Source organism: Bison bison, unplaced genomic scaffold, assembly GCF_000754665.1.
Source record: "Bison bison bison isolate TAMUID 2011002044 unplaced genomic scaffold, Bison_UMD1.0 scf7180017864461, whole genome shotgun sequence".
Lineage (NCBI taxonomy): Eukaryota > Metazoa > Chordata > Mammalia > Artiodactyla > Bovidae > Bison > Bison bison.
The window spans coordinates 17,085,106-17,106,828 of record NW_011495023.1 but is presented as its reverse complement, the minus strand read 5'-3'; the positions used below and the strand labels follow the sequence as shown (position 1 = coordinate 17,106,828).

Here is a 21,723-nt window from a genome sequence, read left to right as displayed (position 1 = left end):
GATTTGGGTACTCCTCCTGTGTCTTGCTTAATATACTGATGGCAAGATTTTGCTTGCCACTGATTTTTTGGTAAGATATCTTCAACCTGACATTACGACTTTGTCATATTCAACCTTGCATTATATTTGATTGTGTGTTGAAGAATGAGTGTGTCAATCCTGTGTTATCTTGCCCAACACAATGTTAGTTTTTGATGGCTGGCGTGATGCCTAATTTACCTTGGCTACTTCTCAGGCCCCAGCTCAGTATTTTGTACATAGTCAGAACTCAATAAACATTTATCAAATGGACTTGTATTAGTACTTGGTAACTGTTGGTTGCATTATTCAGTGATAAATGTAAAAGAAAAATGTAGACTAGCAATTAAAGATATGATCTTATGGAATTTCTTTTTTTATTCATATGTATTGTTTTGCATGGACACTTTTTATATTTGGCTATTTACCAATGTACCTTTACAGAACTTACAGATGATAATTTGTATTTTTAATTCAACCTCCTACAAGAGAATTGTCTGGTATTTACAGGCAGAATATGACTGTAGCAGACTCTTGATATTTCCAAATGATCCCACAAAACACTTTATTTGGTGGCTTCAGATGTATTTGTTCTATCTTGATATCTGTAATAAATGAACATCTTGGACATTCCGTGCACCAAATAGAAACCCCATGGCAAAACATGCTTAGACATTTTCAAAAGCCAGCATTATTCCTTACTTAAGAAAAGTCAGCCTTGAGGGTTTTAAATGATGATAATGACATCTGTGTATGTGTTGACGTTTTCATAGGCTTTACCTGAAGTTTTGTTTTTTTGTACAAAATAGTACCGGGAAACCCAAACATGAGTGGTTTCTCCAGAAAGATTCCGAAGGGGACACACCTTCACTTATCAACTGGCCATCCAGGTATCTCCCAAGCTGTCAGCTTGTGTTTAGTGCGTGTGTCCCTGTCCCGCACATCACCGAAACTAACTCGCCTTTGCCCTCTTTTTGGTGGCAGGGCTTTTGAAAATAACGTGTTCAAAAGGGGGCTGCTGGAAGTTGCTTTCTAATCATTCCTTTTTCTCCTTCTACTGCCCTAATGGCTGCTCATACTGTTCCCCTTTGCTTCTCTTTTGAAAAATCTTTTGACTCCACCTCTGGCTTTTCTCTTTTCTCACCACTCACATGCTGCCAGGAGGGAGCGTTAGTGAGCACATAACCAGCATCTCTGGGCTGCTCCCTTAAGTCAGGCTAACCTACCCAGGGTCCCATCTTATCATCAGCTCCCCTGTCCTGGCCTTCCAGCCTCCTCCTTTCCATGTTGGCTGTCTCTCAACCAGTTGTTAATTTCCACAGCTACGTATAGGGCATCTGGATTTCAAAGCAGACAAAACCCCATCTAGCTTCATTTTTAAGGTTGGGGGCAGGGAGAGACAGAAGGAGTTAAGAATGAGTAAGTCATTGGCAGGACAAAGCACCCATATATTGAGTTTCTAACAGTCACTTTGTTCTTGGCTGAGGACAACATTCAGATTGTCTCCCATGACAAGGACACATTCCGCAGGAGAACTTGAACAAATTAACAAAGCTTATAAATATGAAAACCTCCAACACTCGCTAGTCTCTGGGAAAAATAACAACTCAGAATGCTTTTCTCTTCCCCTGAATGGTTCACAGTAACTGCCTTTTATGTGTGTCTTTGACTTTTCTTTAATGAAATATACATATCCTGCGTCTTATGTTGAAAGACACGTAGGTGTTTATTTCAAGTTTAGTAGGATGCCTTTGTCATCTAAGGAAAAATTCCCTTCTAGAAAATGAATATCGCAAGCAATTATTTTTGCTGACTAATCTTAAGCAAATAAAGGTTTTACGTTCATTCCCCTGAGAAATCACTTCTCCCACTTCAAAAGCATCCTTTATTTTTTAAAGATTATCCCCAGTCCACAGTCCATTCATGAGCAGTTTGAATGGTTTGTCCTTCCTCACTATGTGGTATTAAAAAAAAAAAAAAAGTAAAAACAACTAGTTTGCACTGTTGAATGTTTACCCTTTGCTAAGTGCTAAACTGCATACTTGGCAAGCATCACATTACATCTTGTTACTATCATTTCCATTTGAAAGATGAAGCAGCTGAGGCAGGTAGGTTATCTGAGACCACACAGCTCAAACTGGCTGACTGAAGCTTTGAAAAGAGGTCTCCTGGGCCCCTCAGCCAGAGGTCTTGGCTACTTTGCTTCCACAGTAATAAGAAAAGGTTGGTAGCTTTTCCAGTGGATTTCAGTTTTGCTCTCGGCTATTTACATAGCTCTAGAAACAACCAGAGCCCTCTCTTTTTGGATTAGTTTTTAATGGATGGCCTAATGACCATTCCAGTGGGGAGAACATGTTCAGTGCATTCTTTCAACAAAAATCTTTTTTTCCCTGGCATCCCTCTTAGTGCTGGAGTTGCTGGAAGTGATGATGTCTTAACTGGTCATGTGTTTTCTGAATGAATGAATGTTGTCTGCATGGCATGGAAAAATTTGTGACTCTTAAATGCTTGAAAAAGGGTAATCATTTGCTGTATCTTGAGCTCAATAAAAAATAACCATCATCATGAATGCTATGACATTTATAGGAGACAATGCAATTACATTTGGTCTTTAGGCTTATACATGCCTGGAAACCACCCCCACCCCAGTCCATATACTGGGCCTGTCCATGTGCCCAGCCTCAGTGCACCCTCATGCATACCAGTGGTGCATAATAATGAATTTTCCTGGGCTTCTGAGTATTCATTTAGTCGGAAGGCATCCACTCTCTCCCAGGATAGCATCTGGCCCCTCCTAGCTTTACAGAAGGAAGAGCGAGTTTGTAAACTCAACACAAACTCCTTCCTCTGGCAAGGCGAGCGGGACCCCAAGATGCTTATCCAGTCTCCAGGCATCTCCGGTCTGCACACACAAGCTCTCTTCCCCCAGAGCCATTACCACACTTGGCAACTTAAATCCTTTTTCTTTCTTAAAGAGTTAAAGTTAGAGAAAAATTGGTGCGAGAGGAGAGCGCTCGCAGCAGCCCTGAACTTACCTCCGAGTCCTTAACTCAGAGGAGACACCAGACGGCACCAGGCCATTACCTGGCCTTTCAGTCAGAGAACTCGGCCTTCGATAGGGTCTCGGGCAAGGTGGCCAGCTCCGCAAGACAGCCCATCCGCGGCTACGTCCAGCCAGCAGAGCCTGTCCACACCATCATGCTGGTGACCTCAGACACCCCAGAAAGCATCTCCGAGGGCAGCTGGGTGGGCCCAGCCCCCCAGACTGTCACAAAGCCTCCCCCCTCAAAGGTTCTAGAAGGTGAAAGAAGAGACACCCCGGTTCTCCATATTTGCGAATCCAAAGCAGAAGATGTGCTCTTCTCTGATGCTCTGGAGAAAACCAGGAAGACCCTTGCAGTTTTGGAGGATCGTGGGTCTGGAAGAAGCCAGGAAGCCCCTCCTGGAACTGAGGACTTGAGTCAGCCCGCTGTTGGCATAGTTACCGCGGAACCTCAGAAGGAATCAGAAAGCCTGGCCCACCCGCCTATGGCTCAGCAGCAGCCCACCGAGAGGATGGGCAGGAGTGAGATGGTCATGTATGTTCAGAGCGAGGCTGTGTCCCAAGGTCACAGGAAGGAGGTGCCCACGAGGAAACACAGGGTCCTCACCCGCTCCCTGTCCGACTACACGGGCCCTCCGCAGCTCCAGGCTCTGAAGGCCAAGGCCCCGGCTCCCAAGCGAGATGCCGAGTCACAGACGTCCAAGGCCGAGTTGGAACTGGGCCTGCTGGACACGAAGGTCTCGGTCGCCCAGCTCCGCAATGCGTTCCTGGAGTCAGCCAGGGCCAGCAGGAAACCTGAGCTGTAGGTGATGTCCACGTGTCCCCTCAATGTGTCACTTGCACGTCCTTGGCAGAGTTATTCACCTTCCGACTTGTGTGGCATCCTGCCTTGAATCTTACCAGCTTAGCTCACCAGTGTGTGTAGGGCAGACCATCCAGGACATGGCTCCACGACTACCATTCTGCTTGTGCCTACTAACGGGGCTGGGGCGGAGGGTGGGAGGTGCCTCTAGAGTATCGGGACTCTGGAATGTTCCACCTCCCGACATGCATGGTAGAGGCATGTGGTGGGATTTGCACTGTCCATGCCTTGACTCACCAGGGTACATAAACCTTTGCTTTCTTCCCTCTCTCTGTCTCCCTTCTGTGTACCTCCTCCCCACCAACTCTAAAAGCCATTCTCGGGTTGAGGGGTCAAGCGAAGGCCCTGGTGTGGAGCGGGAGAGAGGGTCCCGGAAACCGAGGCGCTATTTTTCTCCTGGTGAAAATAGAAAGACTTCCGAGAGATTTAGAACTCAACCTATAACCTCGGCAGAACGAAAGGAATCGGATAGGTAGGCATGTGTCTGTCAAGTTCCCTGGTCGAGAAACTTATAAGAAATCCTATAGAAATTTCTACCCCAGGGATGGTTCTGATGCTGTTTCAATGGGATGTAATGACTCCATAATTCTTCCATCCAAGCTATAAGTGATGTTTGTTTGGCTGGTATAAATGTGTTTTTAAAGAATGTTGACCATGATGCCAATATCAGCATACCGTTTTAAATTGCATTCAGATGGTAAGAAATGAGAAACGTTAAACATTTGATGTTTTTAAATTTTTATGCCCTTAAGTTAGAATCCGGATTGTCCACTAAATTATATGGTGAAAATGACTAAGGGGGTTCATATTCAGTTTATCAATGTCTTATCTGCATGTTGTATGTGAGTGAGTTTTTATCATATGCTAACACAGAGAAATGAAAGCGTCCGTCTAAAAGACGATTGTCTGTCGTGTTTAATAAGTCCCCCTTGGTCCTGGTTTATCTCCACAAGGTGAAGCACCTGGCCGGGCTGTGAGCACACATACCCCACAGTGTCTGTAATAGTTGCCCATGCGTAGTCACTACTAGAGTTGCTACCAGGAGGATGTTCTTTAAGAGGCTTTAATTGAATTTTTATTTTCACTTTTAATGTGATCCTTGGATCTTCCACTCCAATCAGCTAATTGTTTGTTATTGTTTTTTCACTCATGTCTTTCCTAGGTCAACTTCAAATTCAGAAATGCCAGCTGCCGAGGGCAAGTATCTGTCTTTTTCTTCTTAATCATCTCACCCCAGATTAGATTTAGATGAGATTTTTTGCTTTTGAAAAGAATGAGATTATGGAACAATTACTTTCTTTTCAGCAGATTTTCTTCCTGTGAATATAATAAAACCTGTTGAGGTTTTCACAAGAACTTTCTTTAGTTTTGAGAGAGAGAGCTGTGATATTAACCATTTATTAAAACCATTGATTTGAATCAAAGAAGCAGGTTTTTCATGTTACTTTCTTGTTACTATTTAATAATAAACAAGAGAAATTCCTTCCTTAAAATCTCTTCTTAATTCCATAGTATCTATTCTTAAGTCCAAATTGATAGTAGAAAATTATTGCCTGGACAAGAATTTTGTTTGGTGAATTGCAATGGGAATTAGTACATTTTCACTGAGCAGAAGAATAGCCTTCCTCACCCAGAGGAAAATATTGCCTCTTGTTATTTTGGGGCTTCCCTTGTGGCTCAAACGATAAAGAATCTGCCTGCAATGCGGGAGACCTGGGCTTGATCCCTGGATTGGGATGATCTCCTTTAGCGTATTGATTCTTTTATTCAGAAGATTTCCAAGTCCACCTTGGAAAACTTTTCAGAGACTTTCCCTACGTCTTCTAATGATGTTCAGTCTTTATTTGTGACTCTTCCCAGATGAAGAAAAGGTCGATGAGCGAGCGAGGCTGAGCGTCGCTGCTAAGAGGCTGCTCTTCAGGGTAAGATGTGCTGAAAGGTCATCAGGGTAAGCCAGCCTGCAGCCCGCTCTGGCTCTGGGTTCTGGTGTGATCTCTCCTCCCATGTGGCTGCTGTGTGTGCTGCTGATGGCGATGCTGCCTCCTGAGGTGGTGGTTGGGGGCCCTCCTGTAGACCCTGCAGGGTCTACAGAGTAGCCACATTCTGCCGCCCCAGCTTCCTTTCCTCCAGTTGTTCAGGCTTCTACACTGTTTCCCATCCTAGGAGATGGAGAAGTCGTTTGACGAGAAGAGCGTCCCAAAGCGCCGCTCCCGCAATGCGGCCGTGGAGCAAAGGCTGCGGCGCCTCCAGGACCGGTCCCACACGCAGCCCGTCACCACCGAGGAGGTGGTCATTGCAGCCACGTAAGTCCCTCCAGGGCCTCTGGGCCTTGGCTGGAAGGCCTTCTTTGTAAAGAGAAATTTAAAGACTTTTAAAACGAGGCGATCTGAAGACAGTTCAGTTAGAAGCCACCAAAAAGTAGGTGTTTGGGTGTCTGGTGTCCCTGAACTTTGTAAAGGGGTGGTGTTAACCTATTGTATCTTCTAGAAGAACATGAAGGGGAGTTTTCTTTTTATTTTTTTCCCTGGTTTCTTTTTTAATCCATTTACAATGGAAAATTTAAAATACAAGAGTAGACGGGTTAATGTTCTGAGCCCCCATGTCCTCATCACCCAAGAGCCAAGAACCCCAAGCCCATCTCATCTCGCTCTACCCGTTTCCTGCTGTAGTTATGTTCAAGCAAACCCTATATATCGTTTCCTCCATAAATATTTTAGTCTGTATCTCAAAACAGACTAAAGGTACAGAAGGATTCTCTTGGCTTTTAAATTATCATGATTTTTTTTTTTAATTCCATGGAAGTCTCCAAACGGTGGGAAGTAGGTTTTGAGCCGTGTTTTCCCATGTGTTCAGTATGAATTTCCCAAAGTAATTCATCCAGGGATCATTGCTTCCATTAAGTGAAAACTTTTATTAGTTTTTTAAAAAAATAGTTTCTCCTGCTGGACATACACGTGCACACACCCTTCCTGAAAAAATGAAGTTCATATCATTTAGAGCATGAACAGCCCACATGTGAAGCTGCACTTAACTCAGCCGCCTGCACTTCCAGTTTGTGGATAAGTACATCTTCTATTCACTGGGAACTCTTGGCAAATCAAAAAATAATAATAGTTTGGTTATTGTAAAATAAGAAACAACTAACCCTAGGAGCAAAACAGTAAATATAAGCAAAAGTTACCCACTTGTCAGACTCCCTGAACGTACTTTGATGTGCTTATAGATGATATGAGGACCATGATTTTTCTAAAAAAGAGCTTAGGACAACTTAGTAAAACAGAGACATAATCTACTGCTTTGCTGGTGGTTAATATATTAGCTTCTTTTTAATTTTTTTTTTTAAACTGGGACACTTATTCTAAATATTCTAAATCCTTTCCAAGCTCGAAAAATCTGTTCCTGTTCCACTGACTTTGGGTAGTCTCTGTCTCTTATTTCCTCAGTGTGTAATTGCTTTTCAAGTTCTTTTGTGATTTTCCCAAATAAACAAGCGAACAATTTTGTTCCAGTATGTTTTGACGTAATGTTTCTGAATTGAAAACTACGCTCTCCTTAATGCTTCTTTTCTTCTCTCTCCTTATGAATGTTCCACCTTTGGCAATTGCTTTTAAAGTGAACCTACCCCCGCTTCGTGCTCAGTGGCCACCCACCCTGTAATGACAAGACATCCTAGCCCCACTGTAGCTAAGAGTCCCGTGCAGCCTGCCAGGTACTGGACAGAAGTTGCTGCATGTCGCACTGAGAGCAGAGGTGCATCTTCCGATCTTGAATGTCTGTCGTTTGTCTGACAAACAAGTCAGCGCAAGGAGTTGTCCCAGCGAAGCGTGTGGCATCTTGCCGTCTCACACCGGGGGACTTCACGTAGGCCTGCATATGCCGGCATTTCATCCACCTGCTTTCTCTCTGTCCTGGGACTCAACCCCAACTAACCCACTCATCCATTTGTTTTCTTTCTGTTTTACATAACCCTGATCATCCCTAAAAAATTTCGTTTTTCATCTAAAATACTAGCACTTAATAAAGATTAACAGAAAAATAGGACATTAACCTGAATGTTGAAAGTCTTATCATGCTTAAACACTTCTAGACATGAATACATGCTTACAAACAACCTTACCTGTTTTCTAATGGATAGACAATGCCATTATATTTGAGGATCCAGACAATAACAACTTATAGTGTCTGAACTTAGATGCTTTACTGTTATGTTTTAAGTTGTGGTGTTTTAAAGTGATGTCCTTAAGGCAGGTAAATATCCCCTCTATTTCACTGTTACAGGCCAAAACACAAAGGCTAAAGCAGGATTAAAATGAGTAAGATGACAGTTCAGAAAGAAAGCTGGCATTGTCGAGATGTGGGCTGTCTTTGGGAAAACAGGTTTCCAGCACACCTAGTTCTTCCCTGTGCTCAGTTATGTGCGACTCTTTGTGACCCCATGGACTGTAGCCCACCAGGCTCCTCTCTCCATGGAATTTTCCAGGCAAGAATACTGGAGCGGGCTGCCATTTCCTTCTCCAGGGGATCTTCCCCACCCAGGGATTGGACCCACATCTCTTGCGTCTCCTAAATTGGTGTCTTTACAACTAGAGCCACCTGGGAAGCCCAGTTCTTCTCTGGACCTCAGGAAAGATGCCAAGACTCAGGTCCCCTTACTCCCACCTCACTGTGCCCTGGAAAACTGACACCCCTCTCTTGTCTGGGACAACTTGTAAAGCACTAGTTAATCGGAGTCAAGGCAGAATATATTCTTCTCCTGGACTTGAGAATTGGATGTGCCTGTGGCAGAAGGTACATTGTCTTAGACTTTCCAAGATTCACTAGACCAGGTAACTGGAAGCCTTCTCCTCTTGGAGGGATTTATCAGCACCAAAATGTCCTTCACCTTTCAAGTTACCAGGAATTTCAGATTTTTAGTACCTTTTAGGAAACAGATGGAAACCTACAAGAGAAAATCCTAGGTTAAAAGAGGAGAATGATCTTTACAGTGAAACTATTTGTGTGTAGTAAGTGAACATCAAAACCCTGTGTCGTAGTTAATGCTTTTGATAGAATAACTGTATTATTTCCTAACTGTTTAAAATGCAGGGACTTCCCTGGTGGTCCAGTGGTTAAGACTTTGCCTTCCAATGGAGAGGGTGGAGGTTAGATCCCTGGTGAGGGAGCTAAGATCCCAGAGAGCTAAGATATATGCAATTCTGCCCGTTCCTATGAAAAAGAAAAATAAACAACAGAAGCAATATTGTAACAAATTTAATGAAGCCTTTTAGAATGGTCCACATTAAAAAAAAAGAATTAAAAAAAATGTAAAGACCACCTTCTGAACCACACATTTAGATAATGTCTAAATAGGCTGTGTGGAGAAGGAAATGGCAACCCACTCCAGTATTCTTGCCTGGAGAATCCCAGGGACAGAAGAGCCTGGTGGGCTGCCATCTATGGGGTCGCACAGAGTCGGACATGGCTGAAGCAACTTAGCAGCAGCAGCAGCAAATAGGCCACAGGCAAGGTCTGAGGACTCCTCCTAGCTGTATTTATTGTTGATACTAGCAATACAGCTCCTCTCTCTAAGATAAGGTATACCTAAGCCTTAATTTGTTTAATTCTGTAATTAGGAAACTCAATGTTTAGAAATAATCCAGAGCTGAAAATCTGTGTGACATTGACCATGCAAGGGCCCTCAGCCTAGAGTATTCACTCTCTTATTAATAGCTGACCAACTGCCCATACCTGTCTTGAATCTAGATAGGGGAAAATAAGCCCCTTTTCCAGTGACACTTTGAAGAAAGTTAACAGACAGACTAGCGGTGGGCTTCTGTTTCTCTCCCCGTGTGGGGCTGACGTCTCCCCGCTTTCAGATTGCAGGCGTCTGCTCACCAAAAGGCACTAGCCAGAGACCAGACAGACGAGAGCAAAGATTCTGCTGAGCAGGGAGAACCTGACTCCTCCACTCTGAGCTTAGCGGAGAAGCTGGCCTTGTTTAACAAACTATCCCAGCCGGTCTCAAAAGCCATTTCAACACGGAACAGATTAGACATGAGACAGAGGAGGATGAATGCTCGTTATCAAACCCAGCCGGTCACGCTTGGAGAAGTGGAACAGGTGGGTGCCCTGCGATCCAGCTCCAAGGTTGCACGTGTGTCCTGAAAATATGGGAGCATGCTGTCCCATGGGGGTTAATGATATGATTAAGGGGCTCTACTTGTACTCTGTGTTACCTGTCGCTACTTGGTCATAACTTCATTCTTAAGGAGGATAACCATGCCAAGGATGTTTCTCTTCTCTTGTTCACATTATGGCTGAAATCATCTGAAGTTGAGTCCATCGAGGGGAGAAAAACAGAATGCACAACCTGCCTTTCACCCAGATGATTGGATTATCGAGACGCATTTGTGCAACTACATCTAGGTTTGGTTTCTCACCAACAGAAGCAGGAAAACTACCCCAAATGTAGTGCCTCCATCCATGTCAGTCCATCCACGGGGATTTACCCAAGCGGTGTTTTTAAATCAGCTTTTATTTTTGAACTGTCTCCTCCCAGGTGCAGAGTGGCAAGCTCATGGCTTTCTCTCCCACCATTAACACTTCCGTGTCCACCGTGGCATCTACCGTCCCCCCCATGTATGCAGGAAATCTTCGGACAAAGCCACTTCCAGATGACAGCTTTGGTGCCACTGAGCAGAAGTTTGCTTCTTCGCTAGAAAACTCCGACTCCCCAGTTAGAAGCATCCTGAAATCCCAAGGCTGGCAGCCCTCGGTCGAGGGTGCTGGGAGCAAAGCAATGTTGAGAGAATTTGAAGAGACAGAACGCAAGGGAGGCTTGACAGGTGGAGATGGCGGGGTTACAAAGTATGGGTCCTTCGAGGAAGCAGAGCTGTCCTACCCCGTCCTCAGCAGAGTCCGGGAGGGAGACAACCATAAAGAGGCCATCTATGCCCTTCCAAGGAAAGGAAGCCTGGAGCTCGCCCATCCTCCCATCGCCCAGCTTGGTGATGAGCTGAAGGAATTTTCCACCCCAAAGAGCACCATGCAGGCAAGCCCAGACTGGAAGGAGAGGCAGCTCTTTGAAGAGAAGGTGGACTTGGAGAATGTCACAAAGAGGAAGTTTTCGCTGAAAGGTAACTTACTACTGCTCTTTCTTTTCTGCTGGATGGGTTGCATGTGTTTGGGATTGTTTTTAACTGAATTGTGAAGGCAGTTGACAGCTGAGTGTTAAGCGTTAAATGAAAGTCTGGTGTGAATGGTACCCTTCCCGGACTTTTCTTCCTCTTGAACTTGACCTGTTCAGAGGACTCATGAATATATCTGCCATAAAAGTACCTGAAGTGTTTTAATACATCTTCATAAGGGTTTTGGATGGCTTGGTCATGTTAACTAAACTGCTAGCTCTTTTGGCTCCTTTTAGAAATTGATGACCTCACAAGACTTTTCTGGCAATCCAATGGTTAAGTCTCTGAGCTTCCAGTGCAGGGGTGATCCTGATCGAGGAACTAAGATCCCACGTGCCTTGCAGCATGACCAAAAAAAAAAAAAAAATTAAAAATATAAAAATAAGAAAAATTAAATTGAGGACCTCAAAGGTCCCGGGCTGGAAAAGTACAGGGAATAGGGCAGGAACCCAGTCTCTGGAGTTTCAGGTTCTCTTTCTAGATCCTTCTTGTGCAGATTAGCAAGCCGTGCGGCACAGGACTGTAATTCTCTCTCTGCATTTCCATAAAATGATAGTGTGTCAGTTATGAGTGGCTTTAGTTGGGGAGTACTGTACATGTGAAATGTCAAAGTATTGTTTAGGAGGCGTGGAGACATTCTGCAGTGTCGTCCAAACCAACTTCCTGTGTCTGGCACGTAGGAGAAGACCAATTGTCACAGAACAAGTTGCTGGGTGGGGTCATCCGCTGGGAAGTTTGGTTTTCTCAGGGACGAGCGTGCCCCAGATTTGCATAAACCCCAGGGGATTGGGTAACCTGCCACGTGCCCACGGATTGAACTCTTAAGTGCGGGATCATCCGGGGGTGAAGGGCTTGAAGAATGTTTGCCCGGGGGAGTAAGTGCTGACAGGGCTCCTTTCCTTCCCAGCCGCGGAGTTCGGGGAACCCACTTCTGAGCAGACCGGCGCGGCTGCTGGGAAACCGGCTGCTCCAACTGCAACCCCGGTGTCCTGGAAGCCGCAGGATCCCTCCGAACAGCCTCAGGAGAAGCGGTATCAGAGCCCGTGTGCGATGTTTGCTGCTGGAGAGATCAAAGCCCCGGCGGTGGAGGGCAGCCTCGACTCCCCCAGCAAAACCATGTCCATTAAAGAAAGGTAATGAGATTTCATGACCGAGAAGGAATTCCGTTGGGGTGGGATGGCAGTTTACAGCTTGCTTTCAGACAAAGATCCGAGGAACAGGCAATGGGAGAAAATCATGAAGCCAACTACACAAGGGAATGTGCTGTTCTTCCAGGAAGTTTGAAAGCTAACCACGTTCATTCTGGTGTCTGGACTGATAAAGCTGGGAGGTGCTGGTTCAAAACTCTATGAGGAAGCAAACAGACTTTCGCCTGCTTCTTTGGTTGCTGCTTCTGTTTTCTTTTCTTTTCTTTTTTTTTTTAATACTAAATTCACTGACCAGCCAGGGATTTCAGATGGTGGCTCTTTTCCTTTCAGGTTTGCATGGCTTGAAATTGAATGCATAGCTGCTTGTGACTATCTATCAATGGAAAATATGTGTGGAGGGATTGGAGATAAATTCAGATTTAGGACACAAATCCTTGGGATTTGAATCAAAGTTTTGTTTATGTTACAAAAAGTAAAATGGATGACTTCTGCAGTGCATTTAGACACTTCATATCAGGTAATAGCTGTGAAGACTGTATCTGAGGATTAAATAACACCAAAACCTCATTTCATTCAAAAGAGTGATGGAGGGTTGAGAGGAGATTGAGAGTCCCTTGGACTGCAAGGAGATCCAACCAGTCCATTCTGAAGGAGATCAGCCCTGGCATTTCTTTGGAAGGAATGATGCTAAAGCTGAAACTCCAGTACTTTGGCCACCTCATGCGAAGACTTGACTCATTGGAAAAGACTCTGATGCTGGGAGGGATTGAGGGCAGGAGGAGAAGGGGACGACAGAGGATGAGATGGCTGGATGGCATCACTGACTCGATGGACGTGGGTCTGGGTGAACTCTGGGAGTTGGTGATGGGCAGGGAGGCCTGGCGTGCTGCAATTCATGGGGTCACAAAGAGTCGGACACGACTGAGCGACTGAACTGAACTGAACTGAAAGAGGGCATGTACTAAGAATCAGAGTTAAATATTTGGGGTGTTTTCCTTGTTAGCCTTTAGTAAAAGATGTAAGTGACCGGAGGACTGGGTGAAGAAGCTTCTCCTCAATTTCCTAGTTTGATTGGCAGAAGTATGGCTCCACCCACTTGGATCCCCACCCCCGATCCCTTAGCACCTCCACCTTTCAGAAGTTTTCTTCCTCTAAACTGCACTGGCAACTCTGATTTCTCTAAGTACATTTCCAACTAGTTGAGACAATGTAATAAACCACAGTGAAAACTCTTCATTCATTTTTTTCAAGTCAAACCTTGGAATAATATTCACAAAATGTTAGATAGATGGAGACTTTTTCAACCAACAAGTTAATGAGAATGCTAAAGCTTATTTTCTTTCACCTTTGCTTATTTAAAATTCACAGTACAGAATACTTAGAAGACTGAGGAGGCTTGGATATTGGGGTGAGCTAACTAGAAGGTGTTTGGCCTATTCTGGCATGAAGTCCTCCTCCACAGAAACCCAGCTCACAGAGGGCTTGATCCAGAGTCCTTACTATGTCTTTATTGAAGTATAGTTGATTTGCAATGTTGTTGTGAGTTATAGGTGTACCGCAGAGTGATTTGGTTCTTTTCCACTTTAGGTTATTACGGGATGTTGCTATATACCGTGGGTCCTTGTTGTTTATCGATTGATATTTTATATATGGTAGTGTATATATGTTAATCTCATACTCCTCATTTATCCATCTCCCTGCTTTTCCATTTGGTTACCGTAAGTTTTGTTTTTTATTTCTATGAGTATGTTTCTGTTTCATAAATAAGTTCATTTGTATTATTTTTTAGCTTCGGCATGTAAGCGATATCATACAGTATTTGCCTTTTTCTGTCTGACGTACTTCACTTAGGATGATCATCTCTAGGTCCATCCGTGTTGCGGCAAATGCCAATATTTCACTGCGTTTTATGGCTGAGTAGTACCCCATTGTACGTGGACCACATCTTCCTTACCCATTCCTCTGCTGATGGGCTTTTACATTGTTTCCATGTCTTGGCTACTGTGACTGGTGCTGCTATGAACACTGCGGGGCATGGCTTTTGTAGGCTGGGTTTTCTCCAGTTACATGCCCAGGAGTGGGACGCTGGATCAGGTTTTTGAGGAACCTCCCTACTGTTCTCCATAGTGGCTGCACAAACTTACATTCCCATCAACAGTGTAGGAGGGTACCCTTTTCTCTGCACCGTCCAAAGACCCAACTATTGATAACTGATTAGGTAAAAGGATGAAGTATCATTTAAGGAAATTAATGATAAATATCACTTAATACACAAGTTCTGATCTTTGACACACCAGAAAACGTTCTTGGGGTAAAATTCCAGTAGAAAATACCAATATACTCCCTTTTCTCAAAGGCTTTGGAAAGAGATTTCCCGTCTTGGGGTGTATTCTGTCTGTCAGGATGTCTAATGAAGTTTTGTGTCTAACTGCTATGCAGTCCTTCTTGGCTCACTTGCCTGTGCTTAGCAAATTTTAGTTTCTTTTTTTTCTGAAAGCAGTTCTAATTCTACTGTAAAATTCTAAATAAAAAAAAATGTGAGATGCTGTAAAGGTGCAGCTTCCTAACCCAGGCTTTGTGGATGTCTGAGGAGTTGGAGGGTGGCTGTAAGGTTGCTATTAGCTGCCCGGAAGGGGGATGAAAACCAACTAGCTGTGTACACATGGACGTTCTGGCCGGCGAGAGATAGTCCTTCCCACAGACCCAAGGGGCTCCCGGCCACAGTCTGTCCAGACCCATGATCGTGAGAATGCTTCTTAAATATTCAGCTATTCAGTTTCCTTGACAAACTGCACATTTAAAAAGGAAAGAGGGACACTTGATTTAGCATCTACGTTGGTAATAGACTATGCCAAGACAAAATATACGGCCAGAGATCTTTCCCCCTTACCTCAATGGTACTTTTATTTGCACTTTGCTGATATAGCAGAGCTACATATTTCTTTACAATCCACACAATAGCTTTTCCCCAAGAAGTGGAGGGACATTGGTCCTTCCTCCTGTTAAATAATTATGAGGCTTGACCATTTAAAATAAGAATGCTCCTCATATAATATTTATTTGGGCTTTGCTTTTTTTGAGGTGACAAATAAAGTAGACCTTTTAAACCTTATTCTAATTCCTCCGATCACCTGCTTCACCATAGGAGAGGTTGAATTCCAGGGGCCCTGGGGCCACGTGGTGAATAGGGCCAACCCTAAGAGGGGCCGGGCTTAGTCTCTCTCCCTCCGTACATGAGGCAAGGCTGCTGTGTTTTAGCAGCAAACATTTTCTCCCTGGACGACAGAAATTCTAACTAGACAACAGTGCTAGGAAGAATCCATCCTCTTCCTGTACTAATTTTCTCAGTTCGTGTGTTCCTGACATCACTTGTTTCGAATTTCGCTTTCAGGGTTCAGACTCTTGGAGACCAGACTTTGGACTTTGCCAGTTTCCTTCATCATTTCTTCTAAACAACTACAGCCTGAGGATGTAGTTCGGTCTTCCTTGATCTTGTGGGTCTGTCTCTTTCCTGCTCAGGACTTGAGCATCATTTGTTTTTGTTTTTGTTTCTTTAAAGCTGGTGGTATGGACTGGCAAATTGTCTGGACTCAAAGATTTTCTTGGAATTGACTATTTTTTCTCTTAGTAATTTTATTTATTTAGTTTTTACTATGCTGAGTCTTCTTTGTAGCATGGGCTTTTATCTAATTGCATTGAGCAGGCACTGCTCTCTAGTTCGGGTGCCCGGACTTCTCATTGCAACAGCCTCTCTTGTTGCAAAGCATGGGCTTTAGGGCATGCGGGCTTCAGAAGTTGAGGCCCTTGGGCTCAGTAGTTGCAGTTCCTGGGGTCTAGAGCACAGGCTCAGTAGTTGTGGCACACAGGCTTAGTTGCTCTGTGGCATGTGGGGTCTTTCTGGATCAGGGATCAAACTCGTGTCTCCTGCATTGGCAGGTGGATTCTTTACCACAGAGCCAGCAGGGAAACCCAGGACTTGAGCATCTTAAGTCCTCTCTCCCGAGGACCACAGAGGTGCCTCTTGTGTTTCTCTTGTGTGACATCACAGAGTGCTGAAGATGGCCCTTCGAAGGAGCCAATATATCCCTGTTTCATAGACATAAACTAAGACTTAGAAAAGCGTAGCAACTGAGAAATTAGAGGAACTCTTCCATACATTCCTCTTCTTTTACAATATATGTGTTGCTCAAGAAAACATATCTGTAAGTTCCTTTTCTTTCTTCATCTTTCCGACATGTAGAATGTCAAGTTTGGATCATAACTAGCCTAAAGTTGAGGATATATTTTGCTTTCCCCATCGAATTGATAGCATCACTGTTTCATAACAGCCTACATGGTTTGGGTTTCAGTTCAGTTCAGTCGCTCAGTCGTGTCCAACTCTTTGCAACCCCATGAACCGCAGCACGCCAGGCCTCCCTGTCCATCACCAACTGCCGGAGTCCACCCAAACCCATGTCCATTGAGTCGGTGATGCCATCCAACCATCTCATCCTCTGTCATCCCCTTCTCTTCCTGCCCTCAGTCTTTCCCAGCATCAGGGTCTTTTCAAATGTCAGCTCTTCGCATCAGGTGGCCAAAGTATTGGGTTTAAGTTGTCCCTAATGGGGGACTTCTTTGAAAACCATGGTAAATCAGATACATTTTGTGTTGCTTAAGGATAAAATCTTTGACACCTCTTTAAAAGTAGATTAGGCTTTTAGAAATCTTATTTCCACAGTTACTGAAACACCTGTATCTGTGCTTTCACTTTGGGGTGGAGAAGATGACTAAAAAGAGCAAAAGATCCAATCTTCCACTGGGATGTTGATGGAGCTTAAGGATGTATTGAACTCCCAGGAATGTTGAAGAGGCCACCCGTGCCTCTGGTGAGCCTGCGACTCCTGCCTTCTAAGGCCCCGGCGGGGGTCCCCTGTGTTCCCTGTGAGTCCCACCATCCACGCAGCCAGACTGGAGGTTCTTACTTTGCAGCCTCAGAGTTCAGCCACTAGAGGGCCCCAGGTTCATGTAAGAGCTTGGGGCAGGCATGCGTTTTTTCCTTTGCTGCCTCCTTTTCTGATCTTTGATTTGTCCTCATTTAAAAGATCTATTAGTACACTCCTCCAGCCTATAAATCAGCCACAACCCAAGATCTGGTCTAAGGACTAGTCTACACTCTTTTCAGCCACGTCTGTGTGGTACCTGTGATTCTCTGAAATGACGGGACATTTTTAAAGGAGGAAGAAAAACCTGTACAGCAGCTTAGAGGCACACGATCTGCCCGGCCCACACTTGACTCCATGCTGACTGCTGTGAACCTGCAGAACTTGTTCTAATCAAGTCAAGCTCTCAGACCAGTGCTGCTGAAATGTCCTGCCTTGGGCTAGTATTGCCTGCTGGGAACACATGGGCTATGGCCGGAGGGAGAACCACTTCCCCAGTGGCCGGACAGATACCCATGTGGTGGCCCTGGGCTTGGTCTCGGGGTAAATAACAAGGAACTACTCACTGGTAGTAGCGAACTAAGCAGTAGTAAACTAAGCAGATGCCCAGTTCTCAACATCCCAGCCCTGCAAATAGCACTTGGACTTGGCGGATGCTAAAAGCACTGACTGTTTGAATTGCCTAGGCAGTAATTTATGGCATGTGGGCTTCCCGGGTGGCGCTAGTGGTAAAGAACTCCCCTGCCAATGCAGGAGACCCAAGAGACACAGGTTCGATCCCTGGGTTGGGAAGATCCCCTAGAGAAGGGCATGGCAACCCACTCCAGTATTCTTGCCTGGAGAATCCTATGGACAGAGCAGCTTGGCAGGTTATGGTCCATAGGGTCTCAGAGTTGGACATGACTGAAGTGACAGCACACACCCATGTAGGACCAGATGCTCAGCTCCCCAGCCCTCTGCAGTGCATAGTGGGTCTGCAGGGAGTCAGGAGGGTTGTGAGACTGCAGGAGAGAAGGCGTTTGGAAAGGTCCCCCCACCTTCCTGAGCTTGTTCAACACTAAGTAGGAAATCAAGAGGGCCGGGAATAATACATGTGTGTTTCAGTGGGTGTTCAAGTTTTCTGTTACCTGCACTCTGCAGGCTTGGGCTGGATTCAGGCCATGTGGGCTCAAGTGAAGCTCAGTTTCTTCCATATTATTTTGGTTACTCTGTAGTCTTTGGAAGTGAGACTTTCTATGGTCATCCTGAGAATGACCCTGCCAGCACATCCAGAAGCAAGATTTCAGGTTCTTGGAAGGGACGAATTCTTTGAAGGCCATCCCAGCAAGGGAAAAAAAAAATGTATATATATACATACATACAATGCAGTTTCTAACACATGCGAGTGAAAACATGCCTGGTGAGCTCACACACAAGTAGTGAAGCCACGCCCTAGGATGGGAGGCAGGATATGCCCGGGATGGAACCATAGCTCCCTGCCCCCGTGACATGCAGGGTGACCTGAGTGGTGACATCCTTGGCCTGTGTGTGCATCCTTGCCTCATTCAGGATAACGATATCTGGGCTCTTAGAGGTCGTGGGGCGTATTAGCAGAATACATGGTGGACCATAGAGTGATGAAAGAGCCACGCTTTGCCTTTTTCTAAATCAGTTCTCCATTCCCAAAGCAGCCACTAAGGTAAGCAGCAAGAGAAACCACCACAGTGCGAAGTCCATGCACTGCAGCTAGAGAGTAGCCCCCACTCCCCGCAACAGGAGAAAGCCCTCACACAGCAACAGAGACCCCACACAACCAAGAATAAATTTATTAGTTAAAAAAGAAAAGACTATAATCAGGAAGAGCCAGCTAGAAGAGATGCACAGTGCAAGGTGTGAGGAAAGGGTATGATTCTTTAGATGATGTTGCCATTGCTTCAGATTTTGGAATCTTATTTTGAGAATGTCTTTAAAGACCTAGAGTAGATCATAAACCCAACTTCTGAGGCTGCATTTTTTAATTTCTCTGAAATCACTTGGACTCTAATCTGATTCGAAAGGTAAGGTAGCCAAGATGAATAATGACTCGTGGGTCAAGGGTGAAGTCAGAGAGCTGGTTCTGAGCTGTAAGGAGAATATCAGTGAAGCCAATGTCTGTGTTCACAAGATGATGAATTAGAAATACATCTTTGTGTGGGCGTGAAAGTGCTGGCATGCTTATTTTTTGGAAGTCTTCTTTATAGACACTTTGAAGGCCCTACTACAGCATGCACATGCTCTTGATTTCGTTTCATGATTTGATTTTACTCAATTATTTTTCCTATTAGAAGAAAACTGACTCATTTCAGAATAATTGGAGGAAAGATCAATCTTAGTCCGTATATAGTCTGACCTCCAGATGGAAACCCTTAAGGGGATTTAGAATCTCTTTTCAAGTACATGAACTAGCGCTTGTAGAAGGCAGAGCACTGTCAAGCATCACAGATGATAGAATCTGGGGCTGAATGAGAGCATGTAGGGCACAAAGAGTCGGACACGACTGAGGGACTCAGCACAGCACAGCACGGGGCCTGACTTAGATACAAGATTCTGACTCTGACTTCCAAGTGGATTCCATCCCCCACCACCACTGAGTAGTTGTCTGATACCAGCTGGGTGTCCTACAATTCCACCCAATTCTGACGCTGTCTATGCAGAGATAGGATCAGACCAGAGGGTAAGGGCTTGGGTCCTGCAAGACAGTCCCTCCGCCCGTCTTCAGACACCTGTTGTAAGTCCAGGCCCTTATCTATGCTCCAGCCCATTACCCAGATAGAGACTGGAGGTTCCAACATCCTTCTCCTTGGATTCAATCACTTACTAGAGGGGCTCACAGAACTCAGAGAAATATTCTAATTTACTAGACCTCAAGTGTTTATAGAAGAATGTAGGACTTCCCTGGTGGTACCATGGATAAGAATCTCCCTGCCAATGCAGGGGACATGATCCCTGATCCAGGAAGATCCCACATGCTATAAAGCAGCTAAGCCCATGCACACGATGGCTGAGCCTGAGCTCTAGGGCCCAGGAGCCACGACTGCTGAGCCCGTGGGCTGCAACTGTTGGAGCCCGCATGCCTAGAGCCTGTGCTCTGCAACAGGAGAAACCACTGCAGTGAGAAGCCCACGCACCTCTCTGCAACCAGAGAAAGCCCCCAAGTAGCAACAAAGACCCAGCTCAGCCAAAAATAACTTTTTAAAAAACAATATAAGGAACAGCCAGCTAGAAGAGATGGACAGTGCAAGGTGTGAGGAAAGGGTGTGGAGTTTCATGCTCTCCCTGGGTGTGCTACCCTCCCCAAACCTCCACATGTCCACCAAACCAAGAACTCTTGGAACCTTGTCCTTGTGGCCTTTTTGTGGAGGCTTTATTACATAGACATGATTGAGTTGAGCCACCATTGGCCAGTGACTTAATTACTCTCCAGCCCTTTTCTCCTTCCTGGAGGTCAGGGGGTGGGACTAAAACTTCTAACCATCTAATCACATGTCTGGTTCTCCCAGCAACACATCCCCATATACATGTTTCTAAAGGTCATCTCATTCACATAAGTTGACACATTTATCACTCTCATCATTTAGGAAATTCCAAGTTGTGGGAGCTCTGTACCTGCAAAGAGGACAATAACCAAGTGTGTATTATAAATCACAATATCACAGATGAGTGATTGTTTCGTAGAGTAAACGTTTGGGTCTTATCTGCAGTCACATAGAGAGAAAGGAAAGGAAGGAAGAAGAGGAAGAGGTTGGATGAGGGGAAAGGTCCAGAGTTTGAAGCTCTTGCTCCCTTTGGAAAGTCTTCCTGGCTTACCTTCCTTATTTGACCAAACAAATAGGCAAGTATACAATATGGTTATACATGACTTTGTAGATGTACATGGGCTTATATTTACTGTAAAACTTGTTTTCTTATTTGCTTAACTAAACTTTTATTGTACAGTGTGATATACCTCTCCTTCAGTTTTTTTTTTAAAATTTATTGGCGTATAGTTGCATTGGAAAAGACCCTTATGCCAGGAAAGATTGAGGGCAGAAGGAGATGGGGGGAACAGAGGGTTGGATGACATCACTGACTTAATGGACATGAATTTAAGCAAACTCTGGGAGATAGTGAAGGACAGGGAAGCCTGGTGCTGCAGCCCATGGGGTCACAGAGAGTCAGACATGACTTAGAGTAAAACAACACAGTTGCTTTATGATGTTGTGTTACTTTCTGCTATACACCAAAGTGAATCAGCTATACATATACCCATAGTTCCGTTCAGTCGCTCAGTCGTGTCCGACTCTTTGCGACCCCATGAATCGCAGCACGCCAGGCCTCCCTGTCCGTCACCAGCTCCCGGAGTTCACCCAGACTCACGTCCATCGAGTCAGTGATGCCATCCAGCCATCTCATCCTCTGTCGTCCCCTTCTCCTCCTGCCCCCAATCCCTCCCAGCATCAGAGTCTTTTCCAATGAGTCAACTCTTCTCATGAGGTGGCCAAAGTACTGGAGTTTCAGCTTTAGCATCATTCCTTCCAAAGAACACCAGGGCTGATCTCCTTCAGAATGG

The 21,723-nt window shown here is 44.9% G+C and overlaps 1 protein-coding gene across 2 annotated transcripts in view; it reads left to right on the top strand.

The window, feature by feature from the left end:
• The window catches only part of SVIL (supervillin), a 255,184-nt gene that overhangs the window by 177,405 nt on the left and 56,056 nt on the right, over positions 1-21,723 (top strand). For both annotated transcript variants that reach the window (XM_010860023.1, XM_010860021.1), the window contains exons 10-19: positions 828-908; positions 2,994-3,863; positions 4,237-4,395; positions 5,086-5,120; positions 5,784-5,845; positions 6,087-6,226; positions 7,537-7,632; positions 9,779-10,022; positions 10,462-11,038; positions 11,997-12,222. In XM_010860023.1, the coding sequence (XP_010858325.1) occupies positions 828-908; positions 2,994-3,863; positions 4,237-4,395; positions 5,086-5,120; positions 5,784-5,845; positions 6,087-6,226; positions 7,537-7,632; positions 9,779-10,022; positions 10,462-11,038; positions 11,997-12,222 (2,490 nt within the window). The remainder of the gene's footprint in view (positions 1-827; positions 909-2,993; positions 3,864-4,236; positions 4,396-5,085; positions 5,121-5,783; positions 5,846-6,086; positions 6,227-7,536; positions 7,633-9,778; positions 10,023-10,461; positions 11,039-11,996; positions 12,223-21,723) is intronic.